The following is a 15,617-nucleotide window of genomic DNA, read 5'->3' on the forward strand; positions in this document are numbered from 1 at the left end:
TTTGGACAACCGGGTATGGTGAAGATAAGGTACTTTTAAAAAAAATTAATAAAATAAGTTAAATAAATTAAAAACATTTTCTTGAATAAAAAAGAAAGTAAAACAATATAAAAACATACATAGAAACTAGTAATTAATGAAAATTAGTAAAATTAACTGTTAGTACTATTACTGAACCACCATTACGCACAATCATGTGTGCTTACGGACTGTATCCCTTGCAGACTGTATTGATATATATTGATATATAATGTAGGAACCAGAATATTAATAACAGAAAGAAACAACCCTTTTGTGTGAATGAGTGTAAATGGGGGAGGAAGGTTTTTTGGGTCGATGCACTAATTGTACGTGTATCTTGTTTTTTTATGTTGATTTAATAAAAAAAACAAATAAATAAATTAAAAAATAAAAATACCGATAATAAAAAAAACCGATACTGATCATTTCCGATATTACATTTTAACGCATTTAAACATCTCTAGTCAATACACATTTCAGGTGTACAGCCATGAAGCTGCTGTCGTCCATCAGACTGGATCCAAAAACCACTTGAAAATGCATGGTTGAACTCTTTCATGGTGGGAAATGTCTCCATCTAGTGGTAGAACATTGGAACTTTATGATGACAATGCTCAGGTTTGGTTGGCAAAGGGAGATGTGTCAAACGTATTGTTGTTGTTGTCAGACTGCACTGCAGCCTCGTCTGTTTGGGGGACATTTATTCAACTGTGTACACGTCACTCCCTCACGTCCACTGGAGTGACCACATCACCTGGTCTAATGTCCACTCGAGTGACCAAATCACATGGTGCTGTGAGCTTCATGCAGTAATTACCGGTAGTCATCTTCAGAAGCACAGCTGAGAAATGGTCAACTTTCATGACCTCTCAGGAAGATTCCAACGCACCTGTGCTGGCTGTCACCTGCTCCCAGTAACCAATAATGGATACACACATAAGGCCTATTTCTTGACACTATATCAAAATAAATGACAGTATGTAAAGATATAGATCATTTTCAGAAGGGCCCTATTTTTATTTTGTCGATCATGTCCGTGCAAGACTTGGCCATAACTTCATGTTTACTTAGGATGATATAAAAACACAAGCAATATGTCAAAGATCCTCTATAAAGCAGGGTGTTGGTAAAACATTTTAGACACACTGACACTTCCATCCATCATTCATTCAATAATTGATTTGAAGCATTATTTTTGTAAGATGAAATAATACAAAACACATCGTCAAATTATTTGAAAAAAAAAAAAAAAAACGCCCTTTGGTTGCACACAAACCCCGGCCGAGTCATACCAAAGACTATAAGGATGGTAGTCATTACCTCCCTGCTTGGCACTCAGCATCAAGGGTGGGAATTGGGGGTTAAATCACCAAAAATGATTCCCAGGAGCGGCCATCGCTACTGCCCACTGCTCCCCTCACCTCCCAGGGGGTGATCAAGGGTGATGGGTCAAATGCAGAGGACAATTTTGCCACACCTTTTGTGTGTGTGACAATCATTGGTACTTTAACTTGACTTAACTCTGATTTTAATTTGTGATCAACTAGTGGTTGATAGGTGTAATTACACCCCAAACCATTTTGCTTGTATTTCCAAGGGACATGTTTAGATCCAGGGCAGCACGGTGGAAGTGGGATTAGTGCGTCTGCCTCACAATACGAAGGTCCTGAGCAGTCCTGGGTTCAATCCCGGGCTCTGGATCTTTCTGTGTGGAGTTTGCATGTTCTCCCCGTGACTGCGTGGGTTCCCTTCAGGTACTCCAGCTTCCTCCCACCTCCAAAGACATGCACCTGGGGATAGGTTGATTGGCAACACTAAATGGGCCCTAGTGTGTGAATGTGTGTGTGAATGTTGTCTGTCTATCTGTGTTGGCCCTGTGATGAGGTGGCGACTTGTCCAGGGTGTACTCCGCCTTCCACCCGAATGCAGCTCCAGCAACCCCCGCGACCCCGAAAAGGACAAGCGGTAGAAAATGCATGGATGGATGTTTAGATCCATTCAGTATTCACGGTAAAAGCATTATAACATATCACGTCTTCAGTTTATTGAAAAATATTATTGTTACAATAGGCGACCAGAGTGTGTTAAGTGCGAGGACTATCTCCTTAGAGGGATTTGCCCTGAAACCGGACTGAAAGGGTTCACAGAGATTGATATACTTTAAGTGTTCATTTAGCAGCTGTGTAATAATTTTTTCAAGGATTTTAGAGATAAAGGGGAGGTGCGACACTGGACAGTAGTTTTCCATGAGGTCAGAATCGAGATTAGGTCTTTTTAGCAACCGCTTTTTTAAATGCGAGGGGAAAAGTGACAAGTTCCTAACATTTAGCGCTGATGGTCCTAACATTACAAACAGCTCATTGATAAGTTTCCCAGTAATTGGGTCAAGTAAACATGTTAAACATGTAAACACTATGGACTGGACTCTCACAATATTATGTCAGACCCACTCGACATCCATTGCATTCGGTCTCCCCTAGAGGGGGGGGGGGGGTTACCCACATATGCGGTCCTCTCCAAGGTTTCTCATAGTCATTCACATCGACGTCCCACTGGGGTGAGTTTTTCCTTGCCCTTATGTGGGCTTTGTACCGAGGATGTCGTTGTGGCTTGTGCAGCCCTTTGAGACACTTGTGATTTAGGGCTATATAAATAAACATTGATTGATTGATTGATGTTTGTTTTGTGCCATTTACAAATGGCAAGAGTCCCTATAATGTTATTTCTTCAAAAATAGATTATTTTGGAGAGCATTTGCTGTACGTAGTACCTACATTCGTATCTACGCTAATAGAACTCGGCACGCGTTCTCTTTAATCTCCTTTCTAATCTAGCCGCCAAAATTGCTAGTGCACCCTCCCCCCGTACTCCACGTATCAGGAAGACGCGGCGAATAGGGGGGAAATGAATCCTCCTCCTCCTCCTCCTACTGTACATCCTTACGGTGTAATCATTTGCAGGTTTATGTTTAGTGATAGTGGCATCCTAAAATGTCTGATTTCACTGCAGCATTTTTAAAAAGTAGGGATTGCTGGAATTTGCATGATGACAACATCCTGGAGGGATGGAATAATATCATGAGGGCGATGTGGCCCCCCATGAAACTGAGTTTTATACTGTACATGTAGCAATATCAGCACCTCCAAGTCCGAGTCCATGGTTCTCGCCCGGAAAAGGGTGGAGTGCCATCTCCGGGTTGGGGAGGAGATCTTGCCCCGTGTGGAGGAGTTCAAATACCTCGGAGTCTTGTTCACGAGTGAGGGAAGAGTGGATGGTGAGATCATCTTCGGTAATGCGGACGCTGTATCGATCCGTTGTGGACTACTCAGTGGCCTAGTGGTTAGAGTGTCCGGTAGGTTGTGAATATAAACCCCGGCCGAGTCATACCAAAGACTATTAAAATGGGAGCCATTACCTCCCTGCTTGGCACTCAGCATCAAGGGTTGGAATTGGGGGTAAAATCACCAAAAATGATTCCCGGGCGCGGCACTGCTGCTGCTCACTGCTCCCCTCACCTCCCAGGGAGTGGACAAGGGGATGGGTCAAATGCAGAGGACAAATTTCCCCACACCTAGTGTGTGTGTGACAATCATTGGTACTTTAACTTTAAGAAGGAGCTGAGCCGGAAGGCAAAGCTCTCAATTTACCGGTCGATCTACGTTCCCATCCTCACCTATGGTCATGAGCTTTGGGTTATGACCGAAAGGACAAGATCACGGGTACAAGCGGCCGAAATGAGTTTCCTGCGCCGGATGGCGGGGCTCTCCCTTAGAAATTGGGTGAGAAGCTCTGTCATCCAGGAGGAGCTCAAAGTAAAGTTGCTGCTCCTCCACATCGAGAGGAGCCAGATGAGGTGGTTCGGGCATCTGGTCAGGATGCCACCCGAACGCCTCCCTTGGGAGGTTTTTAGGGCACGTCCAACCGGTAGGTCGGGGAAGACCCAGGACACGTTGGGAAGACTATGTCTCCTGGCTGGCCTGGGAATGCTTCGGGATCCCCCGGGAGGAGCTGGACAAAGTGGCTGGGGAGAGGGAAGTCTGGGCTTCTCTGCTTAGGCTGCTGCCCCCGCGACCCGACCTCGGATAAGTGGAAGAAGATGGATGGAGCAATACTTAATATTAAGTGACGCTGAATGTCTTTGAACTTGAAAAGGCGAAGGTCTATTTAGTAGTCAGGGGTCTTGATGGACGTGGGCTGGAACAGGAAGTGTAGAAGTATGAAAGACAGCTACGATACAGTGATCTGTCTGAGTCTTCAATGCCGATGCAGCAGCTGCACTATGGTATCAGAGATCTCCCGGTATCGCAGTCCATACAGGTAAGGCGCAAAGGCCCTCGGCAGCAACATGAAGACACACATGTTGACCGTGCTCAACCACACTCGAACATCTTGGCTGACGTCTTGGCTCTGAAACAGGAGGAGCTCCAGGGTGAAGACGAAGCCGGGCAGGAAGTAGAGCAGCAGCAGGACCCCGTGGGCCAACAGCGTGACCCTGGCTCTGGAGAAGCGGTTCTGCCAGATGCCCTGGGTCCTGGTCACCATGTAGAGGCGGATGTAGCAGTAGAAGATGAGCACGGCGCAGATCAGAGCGGCGACAAAGAAGTAGATGTGGATCCCCGCCATGTTTTTGGCCTGGACAATGCCCAGGGAGACGAGGACCAGGCACACGGCTATCTTCTCCTGCGGGTTTCCTCTCTCCACCTCCATGACCACGACCAGGGCGAGGGGGTACGTCGCCGCCAGCAGCCAAGCCCCCAGCAGGATCCTGCGGGCGCGGGCGGGCGGGAGGAGGTGGCGGTAGCGCAGCGGCCAGCGCACGGCGGCGTAGGTGTCCACCACCATGAGAGTGACGGTGAGGATGGCGCAGCAGTACGCCGTGACGGTGATGGCGGTGACCAGCTCGCACAGCAGCCACGGCACCTCGGCCCGGGCGGCGTTGAGGACGGCGGTGAGCAGGTTGACGGTGAGGAAGAGCATGTCTGCCGCTAAGGTGTTGGCCACCAGCAGGTAGCGCGTTTCCTGGCGTAAGGCGCGGGACGCCAAGATGCACGCCATGAGGACGGGGTTGACAAGCATGGTGGCCAGCGTCACCACGGTGGTGGGGATGAAGAAAAAGTCCAGGTGCCACCTTCGCAAGCTCGCCAGCCACTCCTGCGTCAGGTTGGCGATCAGGAGGGGCTCGGTCATCTTGTCTTGCTGGAAGTGTCGACTTCTTCTTCCAACGGCTTCCTGTTGACCAGCACTCATCAACAATATTCCACGTTGAATATTAAACTAACAGAAAAGTAAACACACGTACTCATCTTAGCTAATCTAATCTTAATAATAATAACTGGGATTTATATTGCGCTTTTCTAAGTACCCAAAGTCGCTTATCTTCTATCTATCTTCTAAGTCACAGGTGTCAAACTCAAGAACCAGGGGCCATATATGGCCCGTCAACGCCTAGGAATATATGCATCAATGCATATGTTTGTACTAAATGTATTTGTTCTTTCCATTTTGACAAACAACTATATTTATGCACTGCATGAAATGCCATACCTTTTAAATGCTAATATTGCAACAAATGTATTACCATACTTTCCACACATTTGTATTTCCATCCATCCATTTATCTACCGCTTGTTCCTTTTGCAGCTGGAGCCTATCTCAGCTGCATTCGGGCGGAAGGCGGGGTACACCCTGGACAAGTCGCCACCTCATCGCAGGGCCAACACAGATAGACAGACAACATTCACACTCACATTCACACACTAGGGCCAATTTAGTGTTGCCAATCTGGAGGTGGGAGGAAGCCGGAGTACCCGGAGGTACAGAACATGCAAACTCCACACAGAAAGATCCCGAGCCCGGGATTGAACTCAGGTCCATCGTATTGTGAGGCACATGCACTAACCGTGCTATCCACACATTTGTATTTGCTAAAATAAAATAAATACTTCAATATCTTTTTGACTTATGGTTTCAAAGCAAGTTATTCATGGAATTGTACACTGTAAAAAGAACAATAGATATTACGATATTTTTTTTACAGCATATTCAATTGAAAACTACCACCGTTTTTACTAAAAAATGTTGCTGACTACGCTGCCTTTTTTTTTACTGTAAAATCTAGTTATTACTGTAAATGGAAAAATGGTACCACAGTTATTTTACGGCAGTGGTGTCAAAGTCGAGGCCCGCAGGCACGCACCAATACTCCATCAGTGTTGGAGCTAGGAATTTTCAAAATGGGGTCCCAGGGACCCCATCAAGTCATAACAATGGGGTCCCACTTTTTTGTAAGTGTTTTGAAAACAAATGATAAATGTATGCATTATCCTGTTATATCTCACATTCTATATTGTGTTTTGGAAAAAGGTTGTCATAAATGTTACTTAATTCATTAAAAAAATAATACAAAAGAAAACATTTTTATGCCTATGTAAATGTATTCAGTTATAAATAATAATGATAAATGGGTTGTACTTGTATAGCGCTTTTCTACCTTCAAGGTACTCAAAGCGCTTTGACACTACTTCCACATTTACCCATTCACACACTGATGGAGGGAGCTGCCATGCAAGGCGCTAACCAGCACCCATCAGGAGCAAGGGTGAAGTGTCTTGCTCAGGACACAACCAGTTATAAACATTCATTCACTTTCTTCTTTCCTTCATGGATCTAAACTTTACTGCTGCCAGTATTTTTTTCTATATTTTTTATTGTAATATTTTCAGAATGGGTTTGTTCTATTTTTGGCCAAAGTAAGACAAAGAAAACGATCTGAAGTTGTCTTTATTTTTGAGTTTTAATGCCATGATTTTAATAGTCCGTGTGCACAGATTTTCCTCCATGCGGCCCCTGAGCTCAAATCACTTTGACACCCCTGTTTTACGGTAACAAACTGGCAGCTCATTTGCCAGAATAAAAAAATAACAGTGGTACTGTTTTTCTATTTATAGTAATATGTTGAACAAACTACCTTGAATTTTACAGTAAGATTCAGGCAACTAAGCTGCTAGTATTTTACCGTAAAATAACTGTGGTACCATTTTGGGTACTTTTTTCCCCCCCATCTACTGTATTATGTTTAAAAAATGTGTAGATTTTACATAAAAAAAATAGTGACGAGAATTTTACTGTGAAATCTACAGATTTTTTTTTACAGTGTCCGTAAAAATATATATTTAATAATAAAATGCATAGGCAAGTCCATAAAATGACTCACTGTTAAAAAGCGGCCATAACTGCGATGTGGCCCTCAATAAAAAAACAGTTTGACATCCCTGTTCTATGTCAATTAGAAGCATTGCTTGCAAATATAAATCGGAACAAACACTTTGAGCTTTACTGCACAGTCCTCACTATATTATGCAGATAAAAACTTCTGGATCAATAGTTTCCAGTCAGACTTATTGACAGATTATTGAAAGTTCTTACCTTACATCCTCCATGTGTGTGGCACATCCATTAAGGCAGGAGTCTTGTGTAAATCACCAGGTGTTTTTCTGCCGCTTGTCCCTTATCTCATGTCTTCTTTGTTGACTCCTACAAAACATTCTGGACGTGTGACAAGACTACAACCACTTGGTGGTCACGTAGCAACAGGGTGGAGCTTTTCCACTATTAGGTGCAAGCCGCACGTATTCTTGTACACTCATAAGGCAAGTTGTGTGATTTTTGGATTGTTTTAAATTAAACCTCTGGAAATATTTATGTACCTCACCTTTGTTGTTTTTTTATTTGACTTACTTTCAATTGTTAATTATGTGGTAGGATCTGACAAAAAGTATACCTACATCAGGTCACAGACTGACAGTTTGGTGAAACTATATCACTCAAGGCCTGCTCCACCTCATTTTATATGGCCCGCAAAAGCCTGGAAATAATGTGTCAATAAAATACCTTATTTTCTTTCTTTCTAAAAATATATTAGGGTTTTTTTTCTAGTTTGACAGGAAAAAAATAGTGTCCAATATTGCAACAAATATTATATTATCTAACTTTTTTGGTCTAAATCCAAATAAATACTTAAATATCTGCTTAACTTATGAATTTGAAGCAAGTTATCCATCAAATTGTACACTATAAAAATGACCAATACATTTTACTGTAACATTTAGGGAGTTTTTTTTTTCTTTTTCAGGATATTACTGTAAGTTGAAAAAAACCCGACCAATGTTTGTTTTTTTGCAGTAAAATTAAGTCAACCGATCTGTGCCCACACTAAGGAGGGTGAACCCGAGGAAAGCTGCTGGACCGGATGGCATACCTGGACATGTACCGGTACTAAAGACCTGTGCAGACCAGCTGGCTATTGTCTTTACCAGGATTTTCAACTAGTCCTTGTCCCAGTACATCGTCCCACCCTGTCTAAAGGACTTGGTTATTGTCCCACTGCCAAAAAAAACTGCAGTAAACAGCCTGAATGATTACCGTCCAGTGGTACTTACACCAATCATTATGAAGTGCTTTGAAACTCTGGTCCGGGGGCACATCACCTCAAATCTGCCACCTGCATTGGACTCTCACCAGTTTGCGTACAGGGCCAATAGATCTACAGAGGATGCTATCGCAACAGCCCTCCACACTGCTCTGAGCCACCTAGAGCAGCAGGGGAGCTATGCAAGGCTACTCTTTGTTGATTTTAGCTCTCGGTAAGTCGTGAGTTCAAACCCTGGCTGAGTCATACCAAAGACTATAAAAATGGGACCCATTACCTCCCTGCTTGGCACTCAGCATCAAGGGTTGGAATTGGGGGTTAAATCACTAAAATGATTCTCGGGCGCAGCCACTGCTGCTGCTCACTACTCCCCTCACCTCCCAGGGGGTGAACAAGGGGATGGGTCAAATGCAGAGGACACATTTCACCACACCTAGTGTGTGTGTGACAATCATTGGTACTCTAACTTTGACTTCATGAATTATTTACAATTACAAGCGGCCCTCTAATGGCAGCCATGACTGTGGGGTGGCCCTCAATGAAAACAAGTTTGACATCCCTGTTCTAGATGAAGGTGCAGGATTTTTTTCCCCTTTACTTTTGTTAGGACTGTACAATATTTTGACATATTTAAATGAAATGATCAGTGTCAGAAATGTGACTCTTGAATATAAATCAGGTGTAAGTAAGAAAGTAGTATTTTAAGCCTCGTGTAATAAAAGGTTATAGGTTAAAAGTATCAAGTATTCTCGTCAATTTGAGTTTTGTTGGTGTATTGAATTGAATTTAATAACTTTATTTGATTAGGATAATGCATATTGATCACAGTAAATGTGCCATAATATTACTATTAATTAGCCATTTTTTCAAGTCTTTAAATACCATTACAATTGTAATCTTGTCAAATAAATAACAAATGTGGGTCCTCCATTTACATTACTATGGTAATATTTATTGATTCTCTTAACATGTAAACTTTACTTCTGCAGTTTTTATTATTTTTCTTCTCAGTGTGACCTTGACTGTACTTACAAGAATGAAGTCCTAATATTTCACGAATAAACGACAGAGAAAAGGAGTTAACGTTTAGTCACATCAACAGCATCAGTTGAACGTGCAAACTAATATTCTTGACAAACTATACTTGTGTGTAACATTATTCTACTTAAATATTTATATCCTCTTTTTTCTTTTCCTATAACTATCCTTGCCTTCAAAGTCGTCTTCCTCCTCCTCCTCCTCCTCCTCGTCCTCGTCGCTTTCTGCTTGCACGTCGCCGTGGTGACGCTCCTCTTCCTGCCACTCTCTGGCCATCAGTCTCTGGAAGACGTCATACTCCTCCATTGACGCCACCTGGGCCACCACCGTCAGGAAGGTGTCCAGACTCACGTTGAGGATGCTGTCCAGTTTGGGGTTAATGATGGTGGTATGGCCCTTCTTGTCGGGGGTCTGGTATAAGCCCCGGCGCTCCAGAAAACAGTGACGACAGCGCAGGTCGTCCAGGGAGAAACCAAACAATTTGTTCTTGACCATCTCTGATTGTTTGACGCCCATTCGGAAGTAGACATACTGTGGAAACATGGTGGTGCGTGGGTAAGAAGACTCCATACCATTGACTCTAAAACTGTGGTACATGTTACCCTGGTGGTAGGCAGGTTTTACTTGGTGCAGGAAAAAAACATTAAGGTTATGTGCAGCTAAATATAATCATTACAATGCACATATACAGTCGTGGTCAAAAGTTTACATACACTTGTATACTTCTGACCCAGCAGATTTGGTCACATTTTCAGTAGACCCATAATAAATTCATAAAAGAACCAAACTTCATGAATGTTTTTTGTGACCAACAAGTATGTGCGCCAATCACTCTATCACAAAAAAATAAGAGTTGTAGAAATTATTGGAAACTCAAGACAGCCATGACATTATGTTCTTTACAAGTGTATGTAAACTTTTGATTGCGACTGTATATAATTTAGATTGATTTATTTATGAAAGAGAGGTTTTTGTTAACAAGTTAAAGGTGTTTAATGATAATACAATCATGTTTAACATTCCTTTCTTTCATGAAGACAAGAATATAAGTTGGTGTATGACCTGATTCTGATGACTTGCATTGATTGGAATCAGACAGTAGTGATGATAACGTCCTCCTTTCTGTCCAATACCACATGAAAGTGGTTGCTTTTTGCCATCTTATTTGTCCATCTTCCATACTCCTTTTTATACACTTTACAAAAAATACATTGGCGGCAAACTCCATAGCCTGCTAGCTTGTGCACGCCAGCTTTCTGAGACTCTTTATTTTTTTAGCGCAGGCAGGATGAAGCAGCGCTTTTATTGTAAAGACAAGAACTGTGCGGTCGGTTTTTAGGCTTTTGACGGCAGGTAAGGCGCAAGAGTGTTGAAATAACAAGTGTCCCTCGCCTTTATCTTCATCTTTTTTGTCATCTCACAAGACCCTCGGGTGCCGTGAATGTCAATCAAGTGACGTCTTGGTGAAGATTGATAATCGTTCATTTTTAGGTCTATTTTTGTAATACCTGATGAGGCTGGTTCTACAGCACATTAAGGACTATCTCCCCCAAGATTTCGACCCCTACCAGTTCGCATATCGAGCGAATAGATCCTCTGAGAATGCCATCACTGTGGTTCTTCACTTTGCTCTACACCTGGAGCAACAGCAGAGCTACGTCCGGATGTTCTTTGTGGATTACAGTGCTGCCTTTAATACAATAATACTGGACATCCTCATCACAAAATTTGACTCCCTCCCCTCACTTGTGCCTGGATTAAGGATTTTCTCTCCAACCGGCCCCCTCCTCTCCCCGCACGTTGAATACCAGCTCCCCACAGGGCAGTGTGCTGAGCCCTCTTCTATACTGCCTCTACACCTATGACTGCAGTCCGACCCACAACAACAACCTCATAGTGAAGTTCGTGGACGACACTACGGTGGTTGGACTCATCTCAAAGGAGGACAAAGGAGCCTACAGAGAGGAGGTCCGGAAGTTTGCAGATTGGTGCTCAGAGAACAACCTTGCTATGAAGACCAAGAAAACCAAGGCGATTGTCGTCGACTTCAGGAAACACAGCACTGACCTATCCCCCCTCTACATCAAGGGTGAGTGTGTGGAGAGGGTCCACACCTTCCGGTCTCTTGCCATCCTTATCTCTGACAATATCTCCTGGTCAGAGAACACTACTGCCATCACTAAGAAGGTTCAACAGCGGCTGCACTTCCTGAGAGTCCTCAAGAAGTACAACCTAGACTCCAACCTGCTGCTGACCTTCTACCGCTCATCCATTGAGAGCCTGCTGACATACTGCATCACAGCATGGTACGGCAGCTGCACCACTGCAGACAAGGAGAGGCTCCAGAGAGTGGTAAAGACAGCACAGCGGATCATCGGCTGCCCTCTCCCCTCCCTGATAGACATTTACACCTCCCGCTGCCTCAGCAGAGCTACCAACATTATCAAGGACAGCTCCCACCCTGACTTTGACCTGTTTGACCTGCTGCCCTCAGGAAGGCGCTACAGGGTCATCAGGTCTAAGACAAACAGACTCAAGAACAGTTTTTTCCCTAAAGCCATAACCACGGTGAACTCTCATAGGCACTGATTTTATAGTTTAGCACCTCTCTGTGTGCAATTTTTACTTTCCACCCACAGTCTGAATGCTTCTGTATATATGTATATAGTGTAATATTTAATATTTAAACAACACATTCAGAACATTCGTTCTCAGGACCGGACTGTGCACCTTACCTGCTTTAGTACTATTTATCTTTTCTTTCCTTCCTGTTTTGCATATTTGTAGACTGTCGCACTGATACTGGAGTTGCTTTTAATCTCATTGTACCTGTGTATAGTGACAATAAAAGGCATTCTATTCGATTCTAGTATACAACATGTAAATTACTAATTCAAACACAGCAAGTGCAAGAGGTAGCACATTTTTACACTAAGTACCGCCTTAATCTTGTAAAGTTAGACCAATTTTAGTTATTCATTTACGTGAATATTGTTATAATTATTCGTTCTGCTCTTCAAATGTAAACTTCATTGCTAAGGGAGCCAGCTTGATAAAATACTTTTTTTGTTAGCAAACCAGAAAATAATCAAATTTAGATAAACAAAGAAGACAATTTGGATTTGTGTCAGAGGTTACAAAGCATATTATTATTAGTTTCCCCGGTATCAACATTTAAACTTTTTAATTTTGCTCATTTTTCAATGGAATTACATTTTTAGAATGTACTGTGCAAGCAATAAAAAAAAAACAAAGCGCTATGGACTAGGGATGATGTTTGATAAGAAATGATCGAGTTCGAGCCCATTATCGAACCGATTCCTTATCGATTCTCTTATCGAATCCAGATAGGTTGTTGTATATGGAAAAAAACGCAATATTTGGTTTAACAAAAGCTCACTTATTTTATAAGAAAAAAATGAAATGAATAAATAAATATTGACTGTTACCCCCCCTAAAAAAATAAAATAAATAAATATTGACTGTTGTTACCCAAAGTATATTAAGTGGGATTTTTCAGAAAAACAAATATATACAGTAACACAAAAACAACCTGTGTCTGTGATCACTATAGGTGAATAGCCATGCCTTGAGGCGTTTTTTCCGGTCCATTATTTTTGCTGCTTGTGTGACATCACAGGAAATGACGTAGCTCAGTCTAATGACTAAGCTATGTCATTTCCTGTGATGTGCCACAGGGCATTTCTTGTGAGACGGGATTCGAATAAAGAACCAACTCTTTTTCTTTACTATAGTGGCCTCGATAACGGGAACTGGTTATCAAAAAGGGATTCGAGTCCATGGAATCGGTTCTTTTCTTATCGAGCAACCGGGAGACCGGGTTCGAACATCATCCCTACTATGGATACAATTGCACGTTCATCCGCACCTGGAACTTGTACTGCAGCTGAGTCAGGTCTTCCAGCACCACAGCAGGACTGTCCCTGAGGATGTCCGTCGCCTGCTGCCCTGTGAACAGACACTTCTCTCTGAGGACCATCACCACATGTTTGACAGTCTTCACGGGCACAGTGAGGATGGCAGGGTAGTGGGCCACCACTCTCTGAAGACTACCTATAAACAGATCATGGATGCATTTAAACAAGTGTTAAAAAAATGGGTCATGGACGTGATCTCACCTTCCTTTAAACCGAGTTTGCGCAGGTTGGTGATGCGCTGCTGAAGAAGTGACTCCTTGGTGGTGTAAAGCTCAGGACATTTGCTCAGTAACTTCACCACAGAGGAAGGGTTGAGGCCCAATACAAACAAAGCTGTGAGCGTTGATGAACAATGCTTGGCAGTTGCAGGGTTGGTCACGCTTTCATAGATTTCCTCAGCCTGGCTGTCTGTGAAGCCCATGTCAGAAAGACACTGCAGGGACAGCGCTGTGTCTCTCTGAGGGGGAACTGGATCATGGCTGGTTGAAGTTGTCAGTAATGACGAACACAACCTAGACTGGACGCATGGACGACGCAGCCACCTCCCTGAGTGATGGGGGCTGAATAAAGACGAGGTGGAATGTCTTATAATCCACTGAAGAACCTGTGGGAAAGTGCCATAGTCAGACGTTAGCACTGCTGGGTGGGCACTACGAAGGTAGTGATGGGTCCGGCAACACCGATGCATCGGCGCATGCGTCGAGCTCATAGAGCGAAACCCTGTGTCGGTGCGCGTATCGCTTTTAGAAAGTCACGTGACCGATCATGAGCTGTTTTGGTCACGTGACCGATACGCGAACTGTGTCGCACTGACGCCTCCTCTGTGCCCTGTGAGCGGGTCTTTTCTACAGCCGAGAAATAATAACTAAGAAGAGAAAGCGTCTAAAATTGAATACGTTGGAAAAACTTTTATTTTTTATTTTTTATAAAAATGTGTAAAAAAATAAGAATAATAATTTCCAGGTCCACAAGCATCCTCATTCACAACACGTTCTCTTAGATTTCCATGTTATGATACATGTTCACATTATTTATTGACTGTATCTAAAAAAGACAAAAAATATATTTTTATTTAAATGAAGTTATGAAATAATCCTAAATGAAATACAATGACTTGCTTTATATTATTGTATATACTAGGTCAATGGTTCTCAACCTTTTTTCAGCAATGCACCCCCTGTGAATTTTTTTAAAATTCAAGTACCCCCTAATCAGAGCAAAGCATTTTTGGTTGAAAAAAAAAAGATGAAGTAAAATACAGCACTATGTCATCAGTTTCTGATTTATTAAATTGTATAACAGTGCAAAATATTGCTCATTTGTAGTGGTCTTTCTTGAACTATTTGGAAAAAAAGATATAAAAATAGCTAAAAACTTGTTGAAAAATAAATAAGGGATTCAATTATAAATAAAGATTTCTACACCTAGAAGTAATAATCAACTTAAAGTGCCCTCTTTGGGGATTGTACTAGACTAGAGCTCCATCTGGATTCATGAACTTAATTCTAAACATTTCTTCACACAAAAAAAAAATCTTTAACATCAATATTTATGGAACATGTCCACAAAAAATCTAGCTGTCAACACTGAACATTGTTGCATTTCTTTTCACAGTTCTTTTTGACAGACATTTTAGTGACAACCCTGAGCTTGTGTTTCACGGAGTTTATGAACTTACATTCATATTTTGTTGAAGTATTATTCAATAAATATATTTATAAAGGATTTTTGAATTGTTGCTATTTTTAGAATATTTTTTAAAAATCTCACGTACCCCTGGCATACCTTCAAATACCCCCAGGGGTACGCGTACCCCCATTTGAGAACCACTGTACTAGGTCATAAAATCAGTGTCAGTTGAGTCGGTCCATAGGTTGCCTGTAGGGATTTTTAATGTCCAGCAGATGTCAGTATTTAGTGACACGGTATCGACACAGTATCAATACAGTTTTGCAATGTGTCGAAACGCTTCATGAGGCTTCATCAACCCATCACTATACGAAGGTTAAAGCGGTTAAAAGTGCAACATGCCAGTATTTTCCATCACTATTTTATAGAAGAATACAAATAAAAACATACTTATTAAAGAAACTGCATTAAACGTGTAGTGGTTTGTTGTATTTACTTACCTGCCGTGAGGGAACACGAGCGTTCATTTTCCGTCCGTTCTAAATTAACTTCCGTGCATCAAC

The 15,617-nt window shown here is 42.3% G+C and overlaps 2 protein-coding genes across 2 annotated transcripts; both read right to left on the reverse strand.

Annotated features, from left to right (window-relative positions):
* Positions 1-3,735: 3,735 nt before the first annotated feature.
* Positions 3,736-9,182, reverse strand: LOC133618895 (probable G-protein coupled receptor 148). The gene is made up of 2 exons (XM_061979710.2): positions 7,447-9,182; positions 3,736-5,250 (listed from the first exon to the last, which is right to left on the reverse strand). Exons 1-2 carry the CDS (start codon positions 7,471-7,473, stop codon positions 4,276-4,278), a joined length of 1,002 nt encoding a protein of 333 aa, XP_061835694.1. The 5' UTR covers positions 7,474-9,182; the 3' UTR covers positions 3,736-4,275.
* Positions 9,183-9,414: 232 nt separating this feature from the next.
* On the reverse strand, positions 9,415-15,617 carry mterf4 (mitochondrial transcription termination factor 4). The gene is made up of 4 exons (XM_061979709.2): positions 15,555-15,617; positions 13,627-14,029; positions 13,377-13,561; positions 9,415-10,018 (listed from the first exon to the last, which is right to left on the reverse strand). Exons 1-4 carry the CDS (start codon positions 15,579-15,581, stop codon positions 9,623-9,625), a joined length of 1,011 nt encoding a protein of 336 aa, XP_061835693.1. The 5' UTR covers positions 15,582-15,617; the 3' UTR covers positions 9,415-9,622.

The sequence above is a fragment of the Nerophis lumbriciformis genome, linkage group LG19, assembly GCF_033978685.3.
Source record: "Nerophis lumbriciformis linkage group LG19, RoL_Nlum_v2.1, whole genome shotgun sequence".
In the NCBI taxonomy this organism is placed as follows: Eukaryota; Metazoa; Chordata; class Actinopteri; order Syngnathiformes; family Syngnathidae; genus Nerophis; species Nerophis lumbriciformis.

Coding starts and splice junctions, on each gene's coding strand:
- LOC133618895 (XM_061979710.2), bottom strand. CDS start 7,473: ATGTGCCACACACATGGAGGATGTAAG. Junction 5,251..7,446: donor ACACACATGGAGGATGTAAG/GTAAGAACTTTC, acceptor GCTGGTCAACAG/GAAGCCGTTGGAAGAAGAAG.
- mterf4 (XM_061979709.2), bottom strand. CDS start 15,581: ATGAACGCTCGTGTTCCCTCACGGCAG. Junction 13,562..13,626: donor CAAACTCGGTTTAAAGGAAG/GTGAGATCACGT, acceptor ATCTGTTTATAG/GTAGTCTTCAGAGAGTGGTG. Junction 10,019..13,376: donor AGCTGCAGTACAAGTTCCAG/GTGCGGATGAAC, acceptor ATGTTTCCACAG/TATGTCTACTTCCGAATGGG.